The sequence below is a fragment of the Martes martes genome (genome assembly GCF_963455335.1).
Source record: "Martes martes genome assembly, chromosome: 12".
Classification (NCBI taxonomy): Eukaryota; Metazoa; Chordata; class Mammalia; order Carnivora; family Mustelidae; genus Martes; species Martes martes.
Genome location: NC_137900.1, coordinates 86657177 through 86673629, shown reverse-complemented (window position 1 = coordinate 86673629; position 16453 = coordinate 86657177). Strand labels below are relative to the sequence as shown.

Sequence of the window (16453 nt, the reverse complement as noted above, 5' to 3'; positions counted from 1 at the left end):
AGATGGTTGTTTGAGTTGCAAGCTGAACTAGCCGTTTATCTATTTCACGGAACACCACTTTTACTTGAAAGAAGCCGACAAACCATGGTCATTCCAACTTGAGTATTTAGCAGACATTCTCCTGAAAATAAAGGAGGGAAGCCCTTTGCTTCAAGGAAAACAAGGGGTAATATTTGATGCCATTGATGAAATTCAAGATTTCAGATGACAATTAGAATTTTGGAAAACTTGTATCTGTCACTGAGCTTGGTTTCTCATAGACTTGCCTAACGAGATCAGTGGTGATATTAACGAATGTGACTTCTTTTGTGATACTTTTTGCGTCGTGAAATATGTCCACATTTGGAAGACCTGCATAACTCCATGAACCAATATTTTCCAGACTACTGCACAATGTTACAAAATCCTTCAAGAGTAAAAGATTCATTCAGAGTGCCAGACCAAAAACAAGACAAAACAAAAACAAACCAAAAAAACAAAGTTCCAGACGGACCAATGGATTTTAATGTAATGGAATACAACAAGTTTATTAATGTGGTTTTACATTCCATATTGCAACTACTCTTTAAGAAACTACCATGTATCAAGTTTGACATAGTGTCAAAAAAGAATATTTGCAAAGACAAATACTAAAATATCCCTCCCTTTTCCAAAAACATATCTGTTTGAGGCTGGCTTTCTTTCAAACGCTTAAGCCAAAATAGTGTATCAACAGACAAAATGCAGGAGCAGATAGGATAGTCCAGATGTGTTCTATTAATAAGATTTCAAAAATATAAAGTAATTCAAAAAAAAAAAAAAAAAAAATATAAAGTAATTCCACTCATTAAACTTTTGGGAGAAATATCAGGATTTTTCCATTTTAAAAAATACATAGTTTATTTTAACTTGTAATGGGTTTATTATTTTTCATGAATTAAATATTTTTAAAATTTCTCAGTTTTAATTTCTAGTGCAATAAATATTGATATAATTCACACAAACAAAAGCTTTTTGGGCTCCTCAGTAATGTTTGTGATGTAAAGCAATTCCGAGACCAAAGTCAGAACTGCTGATCGAGTGTCTTGAAAATCGTCTTAAGAAATTTGGACTTTATTGTGAGGACAACAGGAAATGAAGCCACGCAGGGTTTTAGGAGAGTGACAGTGGCCAGATATGGGTTACAAAAGGATGACTCCTGTAAGTAGATGTTTGTATCTGAAGAAGTCATGATCAAAAGTAGCAAAACCAGAGAGGAAGCAGTAGATGGTCGGGACCTGGGTGAGGGCTATGGCCACAGGACGGAAGGGCGCAGAAGATGAATGTGTGAGAACTGTTTCGGAGACTGGATGCCTGGAACAGCTTTTGATTTAAAGGGACGTGTTGACCGATTCTGGACATGCTGCACTGTAGGCATGTGAAGATGACAGTGGTACTTAGTAGCTGGCCCGGGAACTCTGGAGAAAGGTCTGTCTGCTTCGGGATCATCAACATGAGTAATAATTAAAATCTAAGGGGCAAACCTGAAAGAGCAGAGTTAGAAGGAACAATGGTCAAGCACAGAACGCTGGGAAGACTGTTTCTTAAGGGACACATGAAGGACAGGATCGCAAAAGAAGTGAGAAGCAGATTGGCTGGAGAAGTCTACTGAACGGTCAGTAACTGTGGTTCGGTGGAAATCCAGGGAAGAGAGGAGTTCCGGGAGAAGTAGCAAATGCAGCTGAGAAGCCAAGCAAGCTAAAAGCTGAGAAGTATCTACTGGGTCTCTCCACATAAAGGTCGCAGTGACCTTAGCAAGAATGTTTTCAATAAATTAGAGGAAGAAGGGGAATCACATTGCCAGGGGAGTTTTTATAATCAGAGAGCTTTAATTATGTTTATAAGAAGGAGCCAAAGAGTGAGAGAGAGAAGGTTTGAAAGATGCAGGCAGAACGTAAGTAGGTCAGACTCGGCCCCTGCTCTAAAGGTCAGAGGGGTCATTACAGTTCCCCAGGCCTCTGCCACTGTGGGAGTGCTGGGGGAGCGATGCCAGCCTCTGCCACTTGAAGTGCATCGACCTGAAGCCCCTACAGGCAGCTCAGAACTGCTGCTTACAGTGGAGACTGGGTCCGGAGGGGTTTCAGCCTAGAAACCAGAGCATTGCAACCCTGTCCTGAGAACTCCAGGGTCTACAGAAAGGTACAGCTTTGCCTAAAAGAGCATGTGTTCCCGGTGTTTTCCCCAGGAATTCCAATAGAGGTTTCCACTTCCTTCCAGGCCAGAGGAACCAGAAGAGATCAGACCCCGGAAACCCAGTTTTCAAATGTATCCATGCTGCAACAGCTGTTAAAATTTGTAAATGTTTGTTTTCCTTCTTTGTTCGAGGTGGCAGAGAGTGTGTATTTGGGCTAAGATGCACTGATTTGCAAGGAGGCCATTTGGAATTACAAAGACAGCAAGGGGTTGGGAGCCCACCCCATACAGTTCGAATGCTATTTCTGCCACTTAAAATCTTGGACAATACAAATACAGATTACAGGGGTCTTTTTTTTTTTTTTAAGATTTTATTTATTTATTTGACAGAGATCACAAGTAGGCAGAGAGGCAGGCAGAGACAGAGAGAGGGGGAAGCAGGCTCTCCGACGAGCAGAGAGCCCGATGCGGGGTTCAATCCCAGGACCCTGAGATCATGTCCTGAGCCGAAGGCAGAGGCTTTAACCCACTGAGCCACCCAGGCGCCCCCAGATTACAGAGGTCTTAAAACTCAGTTTCCTCAAAGAACAAACCAATTCAAAGGTGGGCTAAGGACTCGAATAGACATTTCTCCAAAGAAGATACACGAATGGCCAATAAGCACATGAAAAGATGTTCAAGGGGTGCCTGGGTGGCTCAGCGGGTTAAAGCCTCTGCCTTCTGCTCAGGTCATGATCCCAGGGTCCTGGGATCGAGCCCCGAATCGGGCTCTCTGCTCAGCAGGGAGCCTGCTTCCTCCTCTCTCTCTTTGCCTGCCTCTCTGCCTAATTGTGATCGCTGTCTGTCAAATAAATAAATAAAATCTTTAAAAAAAAGAAAAGAAAAGATGTTCAACATCATTAGTATCAGGGAAATCAAAACTGCACCGAGGTACTGCTCCATACCCATTAGGTTGGTTGTAAGAAAGGAAGGAAGGAAGGAGAAAGGAAAGAGAGAGAGAGAGAGAAAAGGAAAAAAATGTGATGATGTGGAGAAATTAGAGCCTTCGTGGAATCCTGGTGGGAATGTGAAACAGGGAGGCCAGGGCACAACACAGTTTGGCTCAGAAAGTTTAACATGAAGTTACCATATGGTCAGCCCGTTCCCCTCTGTGTATATGCCCAGAAGAACGGAAAGCAGAGGTTCAAATAGATACTTACGCACCAGTGTTCATGGCACCACTGTTCCCAAGAGCCAAAGGATAGAAACAACTCAAATGTCCGTCCACCTCCAGGTGAATGGATAAAATAGGGTAGATATGTAAACTGAAATATTATTCAGCCTTGAATGAAATTCTGGTACACAGTACACAACATGGATGAATCTTGAAAACCATGAGAAATAAGCCAGACAGAAAAGGACAAATACTGTATGATTCCACTGATATCTGTCACCTAGAATAGTTAGGCTCATAGTTATGGATAGTAAAGCAGAGATTACCAGCAACTAGAAGAAGGGAGAAAGGGACGTTGCTGTTTAGTGAGTACAAAATATCTGTCTGGGATCATGGAAAACTTCTGGAAATGGATAGTGGTAGTGGTTGTAGGACATTGTAAATGCACTTTATACAATTTAAGTTTACACTTAATGCCTGAATGGTAGACTTTACCACAATTTTTTTTTACCACAATTTTTTTAAAAGTGTTTCCTTCTCAATAAAATTAGAATTCTCCTCTTAAAAACTTTTTTAAAAAGCATCCATGCCTCATATAAAGGAATTGAAAAATAATCCAAATCCTCAAAAGATGTTTTTCATAGCTCTATTGGTAATACTGGAGATTTTATAAATATTGTAAATGCCCATGAGAGCATGAACTTTGGCACACATCCACTTGCTACTCGTTGCAAAAGAATGCACCTTTGGAAAACATGGTTGTAGAGACTATGTAGCAACATGGAATGGGCTATGGTAAAATGTAACTGAAAAGAAAAAAAGTCCTGGGGTGTCTGGATGGCTCAGTAGGTTAAAGCCTCTGCCTTCGGCTCAGGTCATGATCCCAGGGTCCTGGAATCAAGCCCCGCATCGGGCTCTTTGCTCAACAGGGAGCCTGCTTCCTCCTCTCTCTCTGCCTGCCTCTCTGCCTGCTTGTGATCTCCGTCTGTCAAATAAATAAATAAAATCTTTTAAAAAAAAAACAAAACTAATTGTTTAAAAAAAAAGAAAAGAAAAAAATACCAAGTTTTGGTATACAGTCAGATTACAGCTATGTGAAAACAGACATGTGGGAATGACTAGAAAAGAGATTGGAAATCATTGTGCCAGGTGTTGTTGTTCTGGGGGTAGAGTGTGGAGGTTTTCCCTCATGTCTAAGTTTATTGTAACTTTAAAATAGATGTTATATATTTTTTTAGTTGAAAAGCTAAAAAGGGAACATTTATTTTTGGCTTCCCTGGCAAACGGTGACTCCTGGGGCATTTTAGACAAAGGTGGGCTGCAGGCTGCATTTGAAAAGCGCAGCTTGGGATGCCTGGGTGGCTCAGTCGCATCTGCCTTCAGCTGGGATCATGATCCCAGGGTCTACGGATCGAGTCCCGCATCAGACTCCCTGCTCAGCAGGGAGCTAAGAAGAAGGGGGCTCCTTCAAACCGTAATCTCTGGTCCGTGTGCAGAGGAAATCTGGGAGCACTTGTAGCAGGTGGATAGAAGCTGCCGCCCCTTTGCTTACAGTGGCCTGTCGGGTGACATCAGCAGGTTCTTGGAACCGTCTCTGGTCGTTTCCCCCGAATGACCAGAGGAAACTGTTTTTCCAGCACAGCTTCTTATTTAAGTTAAAGCCCATGACACAGAAGAGAAATTAGAGCACGAGAGTTCTAGCGTCTCCACTTCTGACAAGTAGTTGATGTTCGGTGTTACATTCCATCTTTCTGTTTCCCTTTGGAAAGAATACGTCATGTAAATACATTTTTACATATCCAGATTTCCATTTCTGTGTTCAGAGACAAATGTATAGTTGGGGTGTCTGCCCTGGGCATGTGACCAATGCTTAGATGCTCATTTTATGCCCCGTTATATTCCATTTTATTCCTACAACAGTGAAAGCAAATCTGTTCAAAGGCAGATCAAATCTTCAAAATCAGGATTTTCTGTTCAAATATCTATTGCATCACAGAATGATTGCCAGCGCCACTGAGCCCCGCTATATCTGGGTGCTACATGAGACGCCTGAGGGCAAACCTGGGCACCTACGGGGACATTGTCTTGTTCAGGTCCCGCCGCTGGAACAGAGCGGAGCTGGAATTTCATCCTCAGCCTGAGTCCAGAGTTCACACTTTGCCCCTCTGCCTTGCAGGCCCTTGTCATGCCTCAGTTTCCAAATAGAATTTAACAATTCAAGCAAAATAATTCAGACTAATTAGAATATTAGATTTTGCGTTTTCTTTTCAAGCATACGGATACATAACTTTTTTCTCAACTGACATTTTTACAAAGACACTTTGCCTCTCTGGCTTCCGCCTCCCCCATGAAAACTGACGTTCTTTGAATTTTGGAGGATAACCTGCCGGGCTCAGATTCCGTCTCACACCCCAGGACAGATGCCCTGGTAGGCTGCCGCTGGGGAGGCCATTTGCCCCCTCTTCCTCCCTTACGCAAGGTGTGCCTGAGGCTGATAAAGTGTTTGGTAACAGACTTCCCTTACTCTGTTGTTGGCCTCTTCAGCTGGTGTTGAAGGGCCAGCGATCCCTTCTTCCCTGCTTCCCCCCCTGGTGGAAGCTAACCACGTAGCATGTATGACTCATGCTTATTGAAAGCTTTGTTTCCAGCAAGAGGTCAACTAACTTGTTACACGTTCATATATAGGTTTGGGGCAAGGTGAAGTTACACAAGTGTGAATCCTGCTTATTAACCGTTACTCGGTCATAAAACAATCCCCAAGTCCTGCCAATGTGCTCTTCTCTGCAGTCCTCAAGTCAGTCCCTTGCTCAGCCTCCTTTTTGCCTCTGTCCAGCTCAAATCTGCATACACTCCCTACCTGGGTGACTGTGGCAGCTGGGCTCCCGGCCTCCTGGCCCTGGGGAACCAGGGGGAACCCCCAGAAGCACAGTTTGACCTTTTACTGCCCAGCTTTACGACCCTCGGACCCACTAGTGACTCCGACATTCCCAGCCCTTTGTGCCCTGCCGCGTGTCACCTCCTGGCCACCCACTGCACGTGACTCTGTCTGCTCAGATCCCCCCAGACACCTGCTGCCTCCTGCCCCTGTACATTGTCCTGACCCTGCTGCATGCTTCTCCACCCCTGCCTTTACCCAGCTCACCCCCTGCCCATCCTCCTTTAAGACCGCTCCAACGTCAGCTCCTCCAAAAACTGTCTGCTCTCCCTTCCCTGCCTGGGCCGTCCACAGCAGCAGCCTGCACTTCGCACACTCTTGGTGCCCACCGTTCTCAACTCGGTGCACGCCTCTGGCCCTTGCGTAAGCCTGCGCTGCTGGCAGGGCCTGGACGGAGTGAGACTGCCCTTCCAGCCCCCAAGCGAAACAGATCCCGGGAGTGCGTGCGGAGTCCTCACAGCAAAAACTCTGCTGGATTGAGTCGGCCCCATGTCCCCTGGCTCGGGTATGGGGGACACCGTGGCCGCTGATTTTAACCTGAGCTTATACCCCAGAGCTGTCCCTCGAAATTTCTCGCACAGTGTACGAAAGGGCCGTGCGCCGTCACTGTCTCACCACGCCTCGTCCGGTTATGATCATCTGTGGCTCTGTAATCGTCACGAAAGGGCTGCTTCCCTGTAGTTAAAGTACAAGGCCTCCGGGTAACATTCTCAGTGTTCTCATCTCTCTGAGACATGAACGCTTTTCCCTGGGAAGGACCAGTAAAGCAGAGACTTCAAAGAGGGGGTAAGTGGCGGACTCTCCACCACTCCTTTGAGCTTCACTCCTCCTTGGGGCTCTGGAATGAGCCCCGGGGACGGGCAAGGAACATGTGTGGCAAAATACAGATGTCACCTGGCCCAAACAGGCGGCCTTTCAGGAGGCTTGACTTGGGATGTTTTCTTTTTGCTTTTCACGTGACCGTGGTGCAGACAAGCCGCAGGCCTCCCCCCGTAAGCCCGCCGTCAGTATGCTCCCCGGGCCGTGGGGTCCCAAGAGCACGGTTTCTAGAGGCTTCCAGGCCAACGCAGACTGCCTGTCGCGTGTACTACGTTTAGATTTGGCTCTACCTAAAGAGTGCAGAAAAGTCTGAGTTGTTTGGGCAAAACAGGATCTGGCATCTCGAGCTTAGGTTTGGTTTTGTCAGTGACGAGTGGGAGCAGGTGGTATAGGCGGTCCGTGAGATCCCGTATCAGAGTGGTCAGTGAACCCTGAAGCTTCGGGTCTGCAGGCCTCCCTGAGACCTTCTGGTCCTTTTTAGCCCCAGGCCCTAGTGTCTGTGTCTGTCACGGCCAGGTGTCAGCAGAAAGGCCTCCTGGAGGGCGTGTCTCTCTCTGTCCTTCACAGCCCTGTGACCTTCATGGGTGTCTCTGCTTGGTCACAGCAGAGCCAACAAGATAATGGCATTGTTCTTCTACACAGTGAGATCACCAGCAAGACTCTGCTCTTCCAAGATGGCTCCTGTGAAAATAAAGGCAGACATAGACACACAGATCTATTTATGTGAGATTCGGTTTCTTATCAGAAACAAGTAATTTACATATTAACAGGATGATTAGCTTCTGGCTAAGAATTCTGACATTTTAGTACCACAATTGAGAATCAGGCTAAATTTGTCAAGTGGCTGAAAGTAAAGTTTTTCAGAAATTATTAGCTAATTTTTTCATCATAGAATTTATAGTCACAATTAGTATATCATAATGATGTTTCCAGGATAAAATACCAGCAGCTCAACTTTTCTGGCCACAAATGTACAACATATATCAGTTTATTTTTGGAGATCTGAAGAATTAGCTACTGTAAATAAAGTCCCCAAGAAGATTTCTCCGGGAAAGAGGTGAACTTACAGTAATATGGGTGATATATTATTAATTAATAACTATGACCAGTGCTGTTTCAATTAAAAGGAAAATGGATGAGAAGGCCTATTAGAAAGAATGTGCTTCATCTCACCAGGCCTGAGGTCTACAGAGCAGACCAGGGAAGGTTGTTTCTGAGGCTTTCTGCGGGAGGGTGACACCAGCTGCTCCCGTCGGGGAACTTCGCTGAGTACTGACTGCGGGTCTCTCGGAAGCATTGCTCATTCGGTTGCCAGGAAGGGAAACCAACTTCAAAATAGCTTAAGGGAAAAAGAGGACTTTCTTGGAGAGCCACAGCCTCCCATAACTAGGACAGCATGTGCTGATGGGCGAGGGAGGGCTTCACTCGGGACTGAGACAAGCAGGCATCCGTGTCTGTTTGGAAGAGGGAATCTGATTGGCATGTCTGGCCCAGAGGACAGGCACGTGGCCCCTGTCTGCAGGCGTCAGGATACAGTAGACAGGTTTCTTTGAGCAGCCACATATGGTATGGGAGGGCGCCTAGCAGTACAGCTATGAAGACTCTCACCCAAGGAGGTACCAGGTGAGCTGAGTCACACAAGATCGTCAGCCCTTTTCCAGACAGGTCGTGAGAGAGGACATCCCAGGCCTAGGCTGGTGGGAAGGTGCAGTGCCGGGGGCCAGCCTGTGCACGGGAGTGAGGGGAAGCGAGAAGGGCGAGGCAGGAAGCAGTCCCAGAAATGACAAGGTTATTCTGAAGGCGGTGGGAAAGGGGCATGCAAGAATTTGGTTCTGGGAGAGATTTGTGTGTTCGGAGCATCTGAACCCCTGAGCTCAGACACCTGCCGTCCCTCCAGGGTAGAAACGACTGGAGGCCCAGGAGCAGCTTCCAGGCGGGGTGACAAGACCAGGACTCCCCACCCCGCGGGAGCCCGCAGCCTTTGTCCTTCCTGTTGCGCATTTATTTAGCTTTGAGTACAGTTATTTTATTTTTAGAGTAAAAATATGGAGTTCATCGGCCTTCTACCTTAAAAATACCACCTTTTCCGCATACTCGTCTAGAAGTAGTTCTGTAAAGCCTTCCTAATGTGGCGTTGCCCTGAACACAGTCAGTGGAATGAGACCTAACCAGCCGTTTGATTTTTTTTTTTTTAATTGTCCATTTTCTCCCCAGCCCGTGATGAGAAGAATGAACTGCTCCGGGGACAGCCGGCCTCACCGCCTTCCCTCGCTCTCGCTTGAACCGGAGTGCCGAGGGGAGAATGGGGGAACTCACCAGAACTCCCTCAACACTGCCTTTCCTCTCTCTGTCTCTCCCCAGGTCACGCAATATTTAAAGTCACGTATCTAAGCAATCATGACTATAAACACCTCTACTTTGAATCTGACGCTGCTACTGTCAATGAAATCGTGCTCAAGGTGAGTGTTCCTCCCAGCATGGACAAGGCTCCTGGGCCCACTTTGCGGAGGACGAATTGCCTTCTGTTCACCCAGGTGGGGAGCACCCATACCCAGGGCCTCCCCACAGGTCAGCCGCCCTCCTCCCACTTCAGCCAAAGCAGGGCCCCCTCCGGCTTCGTCCCCTGGTCATTCGGACTCTTCGCGTACTTACCCCTTCCATGCACCGCGTATTTCCTCCGTTCCATTGTCAGGAGCTCCCTGAGGCTCCTGGAACGGACTCAGAGGAAACTGTTGTTATTGAGTAAAGACACTTCATGTACTCAGGACGATTTTAGCAACTGTTCTGAACATATCCATTTCTACGCGACAGCCGTGCGTTACTGTGTCTCAGCAGTGCTCGCTGAGCACCTTCGTGTGCCGGGTTAGCCCTGGGGATGTTGCAGTGACGGACCCGTGCCCTGGCACCAGAAAGCTCTTCCTCTGTCAGAGGAGACTAACATTAAACTATAGAGATTGTTAAAACAGTCACAAAGGTCCCATGTAGATGTGAAAAAGGTAAACTGATGGGGGGTGGCGGCGCTCGGGGAACTGAACCCTGAAGGACGGGTGAAAACGCAGGCGAGGAGAGAGAAAGCATCTCAGACAGGAGCAGCCTGTGAAGGGACGGCGAGGCAGGGCGAGCGCGTGGCGGGAGCAGAGCAGGGTGGGAAGGCCTGGTCGCACGGAGCCTTGCAAAGTGGGGCCAGGCCGAGAAAAGCTCCCCTGGGGCCTTGCTGGTTTGGGAGGCCTGGGGCGGGTCCTGAGACTGTGGGTCTCTAAGAAGTTCCCGGGTGCTGCCGGGCTGTGGTCTGTGCACTGCGCTCTGAGTCGCTCAGGACGAGTGGTTCTCAGACTCTTCCAAAGGGAGAATCCTTTCTCCCGGCCGAGTCTTCCACAGACAGAGCAGAAAGAAACCACCAAGCTGCATGTGTTGGCAGAGCGGGACTCACCAGCAGAGGGGCTCCCCGGCCTGTGGCTGTCGCACTCCTGTTCGTCCCGTCCCCTCAGGGCCTCAGTGTCTCTGCCTGTAAAATGGGGATCGTCGCAGGTGCGCTGCCCCACCCCAGAACACAGATAAATGAGGTAGGGTGAAACTGCCCAGATGAGTGTTCTTTCTCCTCTTGAGAGTAAAAGCCATCGAGTAATAATAGTGGAAGTAGCTAAGCCAGGGGCGCCTGGGGCGCTCAGTTGGTTAAGCATTCAGGTCTGGATTTCAGCTCCGGTCTTGGTCTCAGGGTCCTGGGATCGAGCCCCACATGGGGCTCCCTGATCAGTGTGAAGTTCGCTTCTCCCTCTCCTTCTGCTGCCAATCCGCCTGCTTGTGTTCTGTCTTTGGGTTTCTTTAAGATAAATAAAATAAAATAAAATTTCTTAAAAAGTAGCTCAGGGATTGCGGAGTACAGGACCCAAGCTGAACACTTTATACCCTCTTCCACGAACCTTCGTGGCTCTGCGAGACAGTAGTGGAAAATCGTCCCCATCTCCCACATGAAAACTGAGGCTCAGAAAGAAAGAAACTTAGCTAGGACCATGACTGACAGAACTGGACCTGACCCCAGGTTTGGCAGCTTCCAGAACTTGTGCTCCTAACCGCCTGGATGTGTGTACCCTTAGGGAGTTGAATGACAGGTTTCAACCGAATTATTTTGCAAAGACTTTTGGAGGCCAAGTCCTTACGGCTACAAAAGATTTCCAAAAGTAGTAGATGCAATGAAAAGGATAAAGCCACTGAGGCGACAGCTGGGACCAGAGCCCCCCCCTCAGACCAGGCCGTAGGGACAGAGGGCCTGCCTCCGGTGCTTGAAACCAGCAAGCCAAGAGTTACTTGCCAGATTGCCACCAGACAGCACAAGGAACGTGTTCAGTGTTTGGGGACCAGGTAAAGAAATATTCCATTACCCCATCAGGGGCTGGCCTCTTTTTTATAGCCAGCATTAAAATATTCAAGACTTGAGAAGGATTCTAGTAAAATTATAATCCTGTGTTTGACATCAAAATAATTTTCACAACAGCAGATTGATGACAGAAACACAGGTTTATGACTTCAGTACGAGACTCCACAGGAGCAAAGGCAGAGAAATCATTTCACGGGACCAAATGCTCCCTCGAAGCAGATGCTTTGCTGCAAAATCCCTGAGGCCTATCGCCTCCCCTGAAATGTCTGTTTTCATATGAAAATGTTTGTAGAAATATTGCATCATGCTCGAGACTCCAGGAGAGTCACAGCGTGCCCGGGCCTGATTTACTTAGAGAGCTAATGGTCATGATCCTGATGGAAGATTAAATTTCACTTTTTCTGTCTCTGATTTTTATAGCAATTTAAATACTTAGCCTTCTGTGCCATCCCCACAGTGTCTGAGCTTTGCACCAATACCAAGTGACTGAGGCCCCAGCCCTGTTGTTCCAGAGTGTGGCAGAAATGTTCCCACCAGAGGCTCTCCCAGGAGTCAGTCTTAGACTCAAATAATGCATGTGGCGGTTCTGGAATTCAGGAGTTTGACTAAAACGAGAGCTTTAGGCAGAAACTGAAGAAGAAGACAAGGGCCAGAGGCCCATGTCCAAGAAACTGTTATGAACAGGCAACTCTCCGAGTGGTTTTATCCCATCACGTTTTTCCCCACGTAGAAATATTAATAACATCTCCCGTTTACTGAACACCAGTTCCATACAAGACATCTTACTGGCCTGCAGAGCGTAGACGTTATTATCGCCATTCTGTAGATGAGGGGACAGAGACCCACGGCCGCAGAGTGCGCGAGGGTGGTCCAACCCCAGCCCTGAGGAACCCCTTCCACCCCGAGCCGTCGGTGAGCTAAGCCATGTGTGGTCCCTAATTCTGCAGGCTTCGAGATGAATCTCAGAGGAATCATTGGTCTCTTCAAATTGGGTTCTTCTTGTGATCGAGTGATGGAGGCTGTGGCTTTATTGACCATGAAAACTCCCTATATTTTTATGCCTTAAGCTGTAAAATGCATTGAAAGTGAAACACTCTGTAGTGCATAAAATTGTGCAAGTTTTAAGCCACAGCATATTAACCAGCTAATGGCAGACCAAAGGGCGTTTTTATCTTTTGATTATTACATTAATCTTCCATTAAAATTATCTATGTGATTATCACAAAGCACTGAAGATAATAAATTTAGGAGATAGTTGGCTAGTTAAGGATCATTTTTAAATGCTTTCGTCAAGTTATATGTGCCAAAGATACACTGAAAACACTAGGTTGGCTGAGCGTGCAAACAATATAATCCAAAGATGGCTCTTATTAAGAATGATAAAACCTCTTCTTTCCATACATTGTCTGTAGTGTCCCGAGTCGTCAGCCCGGCCCCGCAGTCCTCATGATTTATTGCGCTCAGCTGGTAACTTGGCGAGGCAGCGGGCCAAGCATGTCAAGCCTTCTGTACTCACACACCAGCCTTTAACGCCTGCTGCTGGCGACTATCAGAGCAGAAAGTTTGGAGGGGACTCAGTGTCGGGGCCTCGGCCCATGGGAGGCACGCCATCCCGCCCGCCTCCCCTGCACACCCTCGGCTTCTTTCTCAGAGGCAGCAGGGGCCGCTCCCGCTCAGGGTGTGGGCCGCGTGGCCCTCGGAGGCGAATGAGGCAGTGGCAGGTCTCTGGAGTCAAAAATATTCAGGTTGCTGGTCATACCTTGCAGACACTTGAGAGCAAAGAGAAAGGTGTTTGCTACGAAAAGCCCCAGCCAGAGGCTGGCAGGGGCAGAGGGAGGGATGGTATCTTAGGGGTGAGGGGGTGGGAGCACCTCTGGGGAGCCTGGGGAGCTACAAGTATGCCAGTCAAGGGGCACCCCGGTGGGGACACTTACTAGCTCTGTGGCCTTGAGTGAAGGACAGTACCATTCTCTGCCTTGATTTTCTTATCTGCACAGTGGGATGGATGGTAGTGGCACCTGTCTCACAAGGCTGTTGCGAAGATTACTTGAATTAGTCCCCGAAAAGCACTCCAGGAGCACCGCTGCCACCACGCCTTCCAGCCAGGGGTTCACACTCTACACTGGGCCCCAGTCCAATCCCAGCACCACCGCCCTTCCCTGGCCCTGCCCGCCCCACCTGGGCTGGGCACAAAGCGGTTAAGCTCCCCAGACGCACCCCCTCCTTGCTGCCTACCACTGCTACGCTGGGATGCGTGCTGCTTCTCCCCTGCCCCTGCCCCTGGTACACCCCACACTCCTACTATTTATTTCTCAAAACCCAGATCGCTCATTCCTCTGCAAGACTTTCCTGCCCTACACATCCCTGATACTTATCTCCTCCTTTCCTGCTCCTTCTGTCTCTGGTGTCCCGCGTGTCGTGCTGTTGGATACTCATTAGGCAGTGAGCTCTTTGGATCAGGGTCTCTCGAACCAAGCCTGGAGGCAGGCTCAGACCCGGTGAGCGCTGCAGTGACCGTGTGCTGCTGCTGCTGCTGCGGCGGCGGCGGCGGCGGCCCGGGAGCGGCCCGGCTGCGCGCTCTGCACACGAGACCTTCACAGCTTTGACCCTGACCTCTGGGTGATCCTGGTCGGCTCAGCCCTCTTCCCTGAGCTTCATTCCTTCTTATCAGCTGCGCGCTGGCTGGCAGGGTGCTCACGGGCAGTAGATGAAAGCCCGTAGTCGGAAGCTCTGTACCTACCAGGGGGAGGCTGAAAATAGAGCCTTGGTTCCTGGCTTTTCATCCCTGCAGTGCCTTGTCTTTCAGACGAGCAAAGGGGGGCTTGGGGGAGTCATGTGCAGGCCCAGGACTGCGCAGCAGGTGAGGAGCCGAACCAGGAAGCCTGGCACACAGCCTTCTGGGAGGCAGCGTGTGCTGAGGAGGGGACACAGGCTGCGGAATCAGGAACCCCCTCCAACAGGACTGAGAGGCCGGGACCAGCCGCTGGTCCTCTCCAGGCCTCCATTCTGTCGTGAAGTGGGCTCCACCCTTGCCCGCCAGGTTGCTGTGACGACCGGGCTCCACATGCAAGAGAGCACCCGGCCCTGGGGTTCCCAGCGCAGGTCAAGGCCCTTCCCTTCTTGGCCCTGATCGAACAAGTGGCTGCCGAGTGACCGGGCTGTGTCCTCTTGCTTTCTAGGTTAACTACATCCTGGAATCACGAGCGAGCACTGCCCGGGCTGACTATTTTGCTCAAAAACAAAGAAAACTGAACAGACGTACAAGCTTCAGCTTCCAGAAGGAGAAGAAATCAGGGCAGCAATGACACTGGCCTCCAGCCCCAATCTGTCACCGTAGCTCAGAGCCTGCCTGCCAGGGCCAGGTGGCCCTAGAGCCCACCCTGTGTCCTGCAGTCCTCGGGGGCAGGCCAGTCCCTGGCTCACAGGCACAAGGCCAGGGGGCTCTTGGGGGAATGGAGCTGGGGACATCCCCACGGGACTGAAGCCTGAGTGGCAGTGGCTTTGATGAGCAATGCCGGGGGCCCGACGACACAGACGGCACCGCAGCCGCCTTCACTGCCCGACGGCCCTGCCTGAGGATGTACATAGCCATGCCCAGACATTTCCTTGCAACTTGATCAAATTTCTTAAAACAACCGAAGAACAAAATTGTACATTTCTTTTTTTTTTTTCCTTTTAATAAACAGGTGTACTCTTTATCATGGTTGGTATGATGGGCCGTTCTTTGGGGCAAAGGATTGATCATGTCATTCTCTTTAAACCTGTTCCCGTATTGAACAGGCAGATTGGAAAAGCTATGGCTCGATTTCTCAGAAGAAATGTTTAGGGCTTAGTCAATAGTTTTAACTATGCCATTTGTTTAAATGAGTGCATTGCTTTGAGGATAGTATCTTACTAAAGTTAGGATGGGGGGGGGGCCTGGTGGTGTGTGTCCCCGGCTCCCCCGTCAGAAGCCACCTCTCTTCAGCTTGGTGTCAGAGATGCGGGACTGCAGGTGGGGCCCCCGGGGCTGGGAGAGTGGGGTCACGGCTGGTCTTGAGGTCAGCTCCCAGCCAGAAGTGGGCCTTTCCATTTCTTAAATAGCAAGTGTATGTTTCAGCTAGCCATTAGACCTGCATGTGGGGTTTTCTGGGAATTGGAAACGTCTCTGCTTTACTGACTCAGAAGGGCCCTCGCGCCCCCTTCTTCCTCTCCATACAGTGCCTGCCTCCTCGTCTGAGCAGGCTGCAAGCTGCTGTTTCTCCCTCTGCCGGAGGGGGCGGGGGGCGGGGGGGATGGTGAGCAGAGGGGGCGGGCAGAGGGGAGCCTGCTCCTGCGGGGGTCCGACTGACTGCTCGCTGACACCACACCTCTGGCCACACCAGATGCCTCTGCGGTCCTCACCAGCCTCTCCACGGTCCCTCCCATGGGGACATCCTTTCGTGCTGTCCCCGACCAGGGTCGAGGACCAGACGTTTCACCGAGGACCTGCATTTCAAACAATTTTTTAAATTGTTGTACAAGAAGAGATGTGCCGAAAACAGCATCTCAAAGTCGAGAGTGTCTCTTTGCACTGGGGGCATTTTAATGAATTCCTCTTTCATTCTGATCTTTGTTCAGCCAACAGAAGCATCCTTTTCTAACGTCTTCCATTCCCACCTACCCCAGAAATGAAAGAAATATGATTTGTAGCTCGCTATCTATCTGTATTTGAATTTTTAGCAATTTTATATTTAGATATCTTTGAAAAATGTAAATGACTAATTTGGTCATTAAATCTTGTGACATATTCAATATTAAAATGATATTAAAATATAAGTCATATAAATACCATCTTTCGTGTATTGCTTTGAATTCTTGAAGTCTTGAATCCGTTACCCTGACTTGTGAGTCTACAGTGAATGGCTCTGGATAGCGGCATTTGCTGGCGGTTCTGGTGGTACCGAAGTCCCTGAAAGGCACCTCGGGCCCCTTAAATACCAAGCGAGATGGAGTGACCCTCTTCACTCAGGGGCGACCCTGAAATCTTCACCTCCCTCGA

At 48.9% G+C, this 16453-nt stretch overlaps 1 protein-coding gene across 5 annotated transcripts in view; it reads left to right on the top strand.

The window, feature by feature from the left end:
- Positions 1-16244, top strand: part of MAPKAP1 (MAPK associated protein 1) — a 243106-nt gene extending 226862 nt beyond the window's left edge. For all 5 annotated transcript variants that reach the window (XM_080820352.1, XM_080820349.1, XM_080820353.1 and 2 more), the window contains 2 exons: positions 9420-9517; positions 14613-16244. In XM_080820352.1, the coding sequence (XP_080676478.1) occupies positions 9420-9517; positions 14613-14738 (224 nt within the window). In that variant the 3' untranslated portion in view covers positions 14739-16244. The remainder of the gene's footprint in view (positions 1-9419; positions 9518-14612) is intronic.
- The last annotated feature ends 209 nt before the right edge of the window (positions 16245-16453 follow it).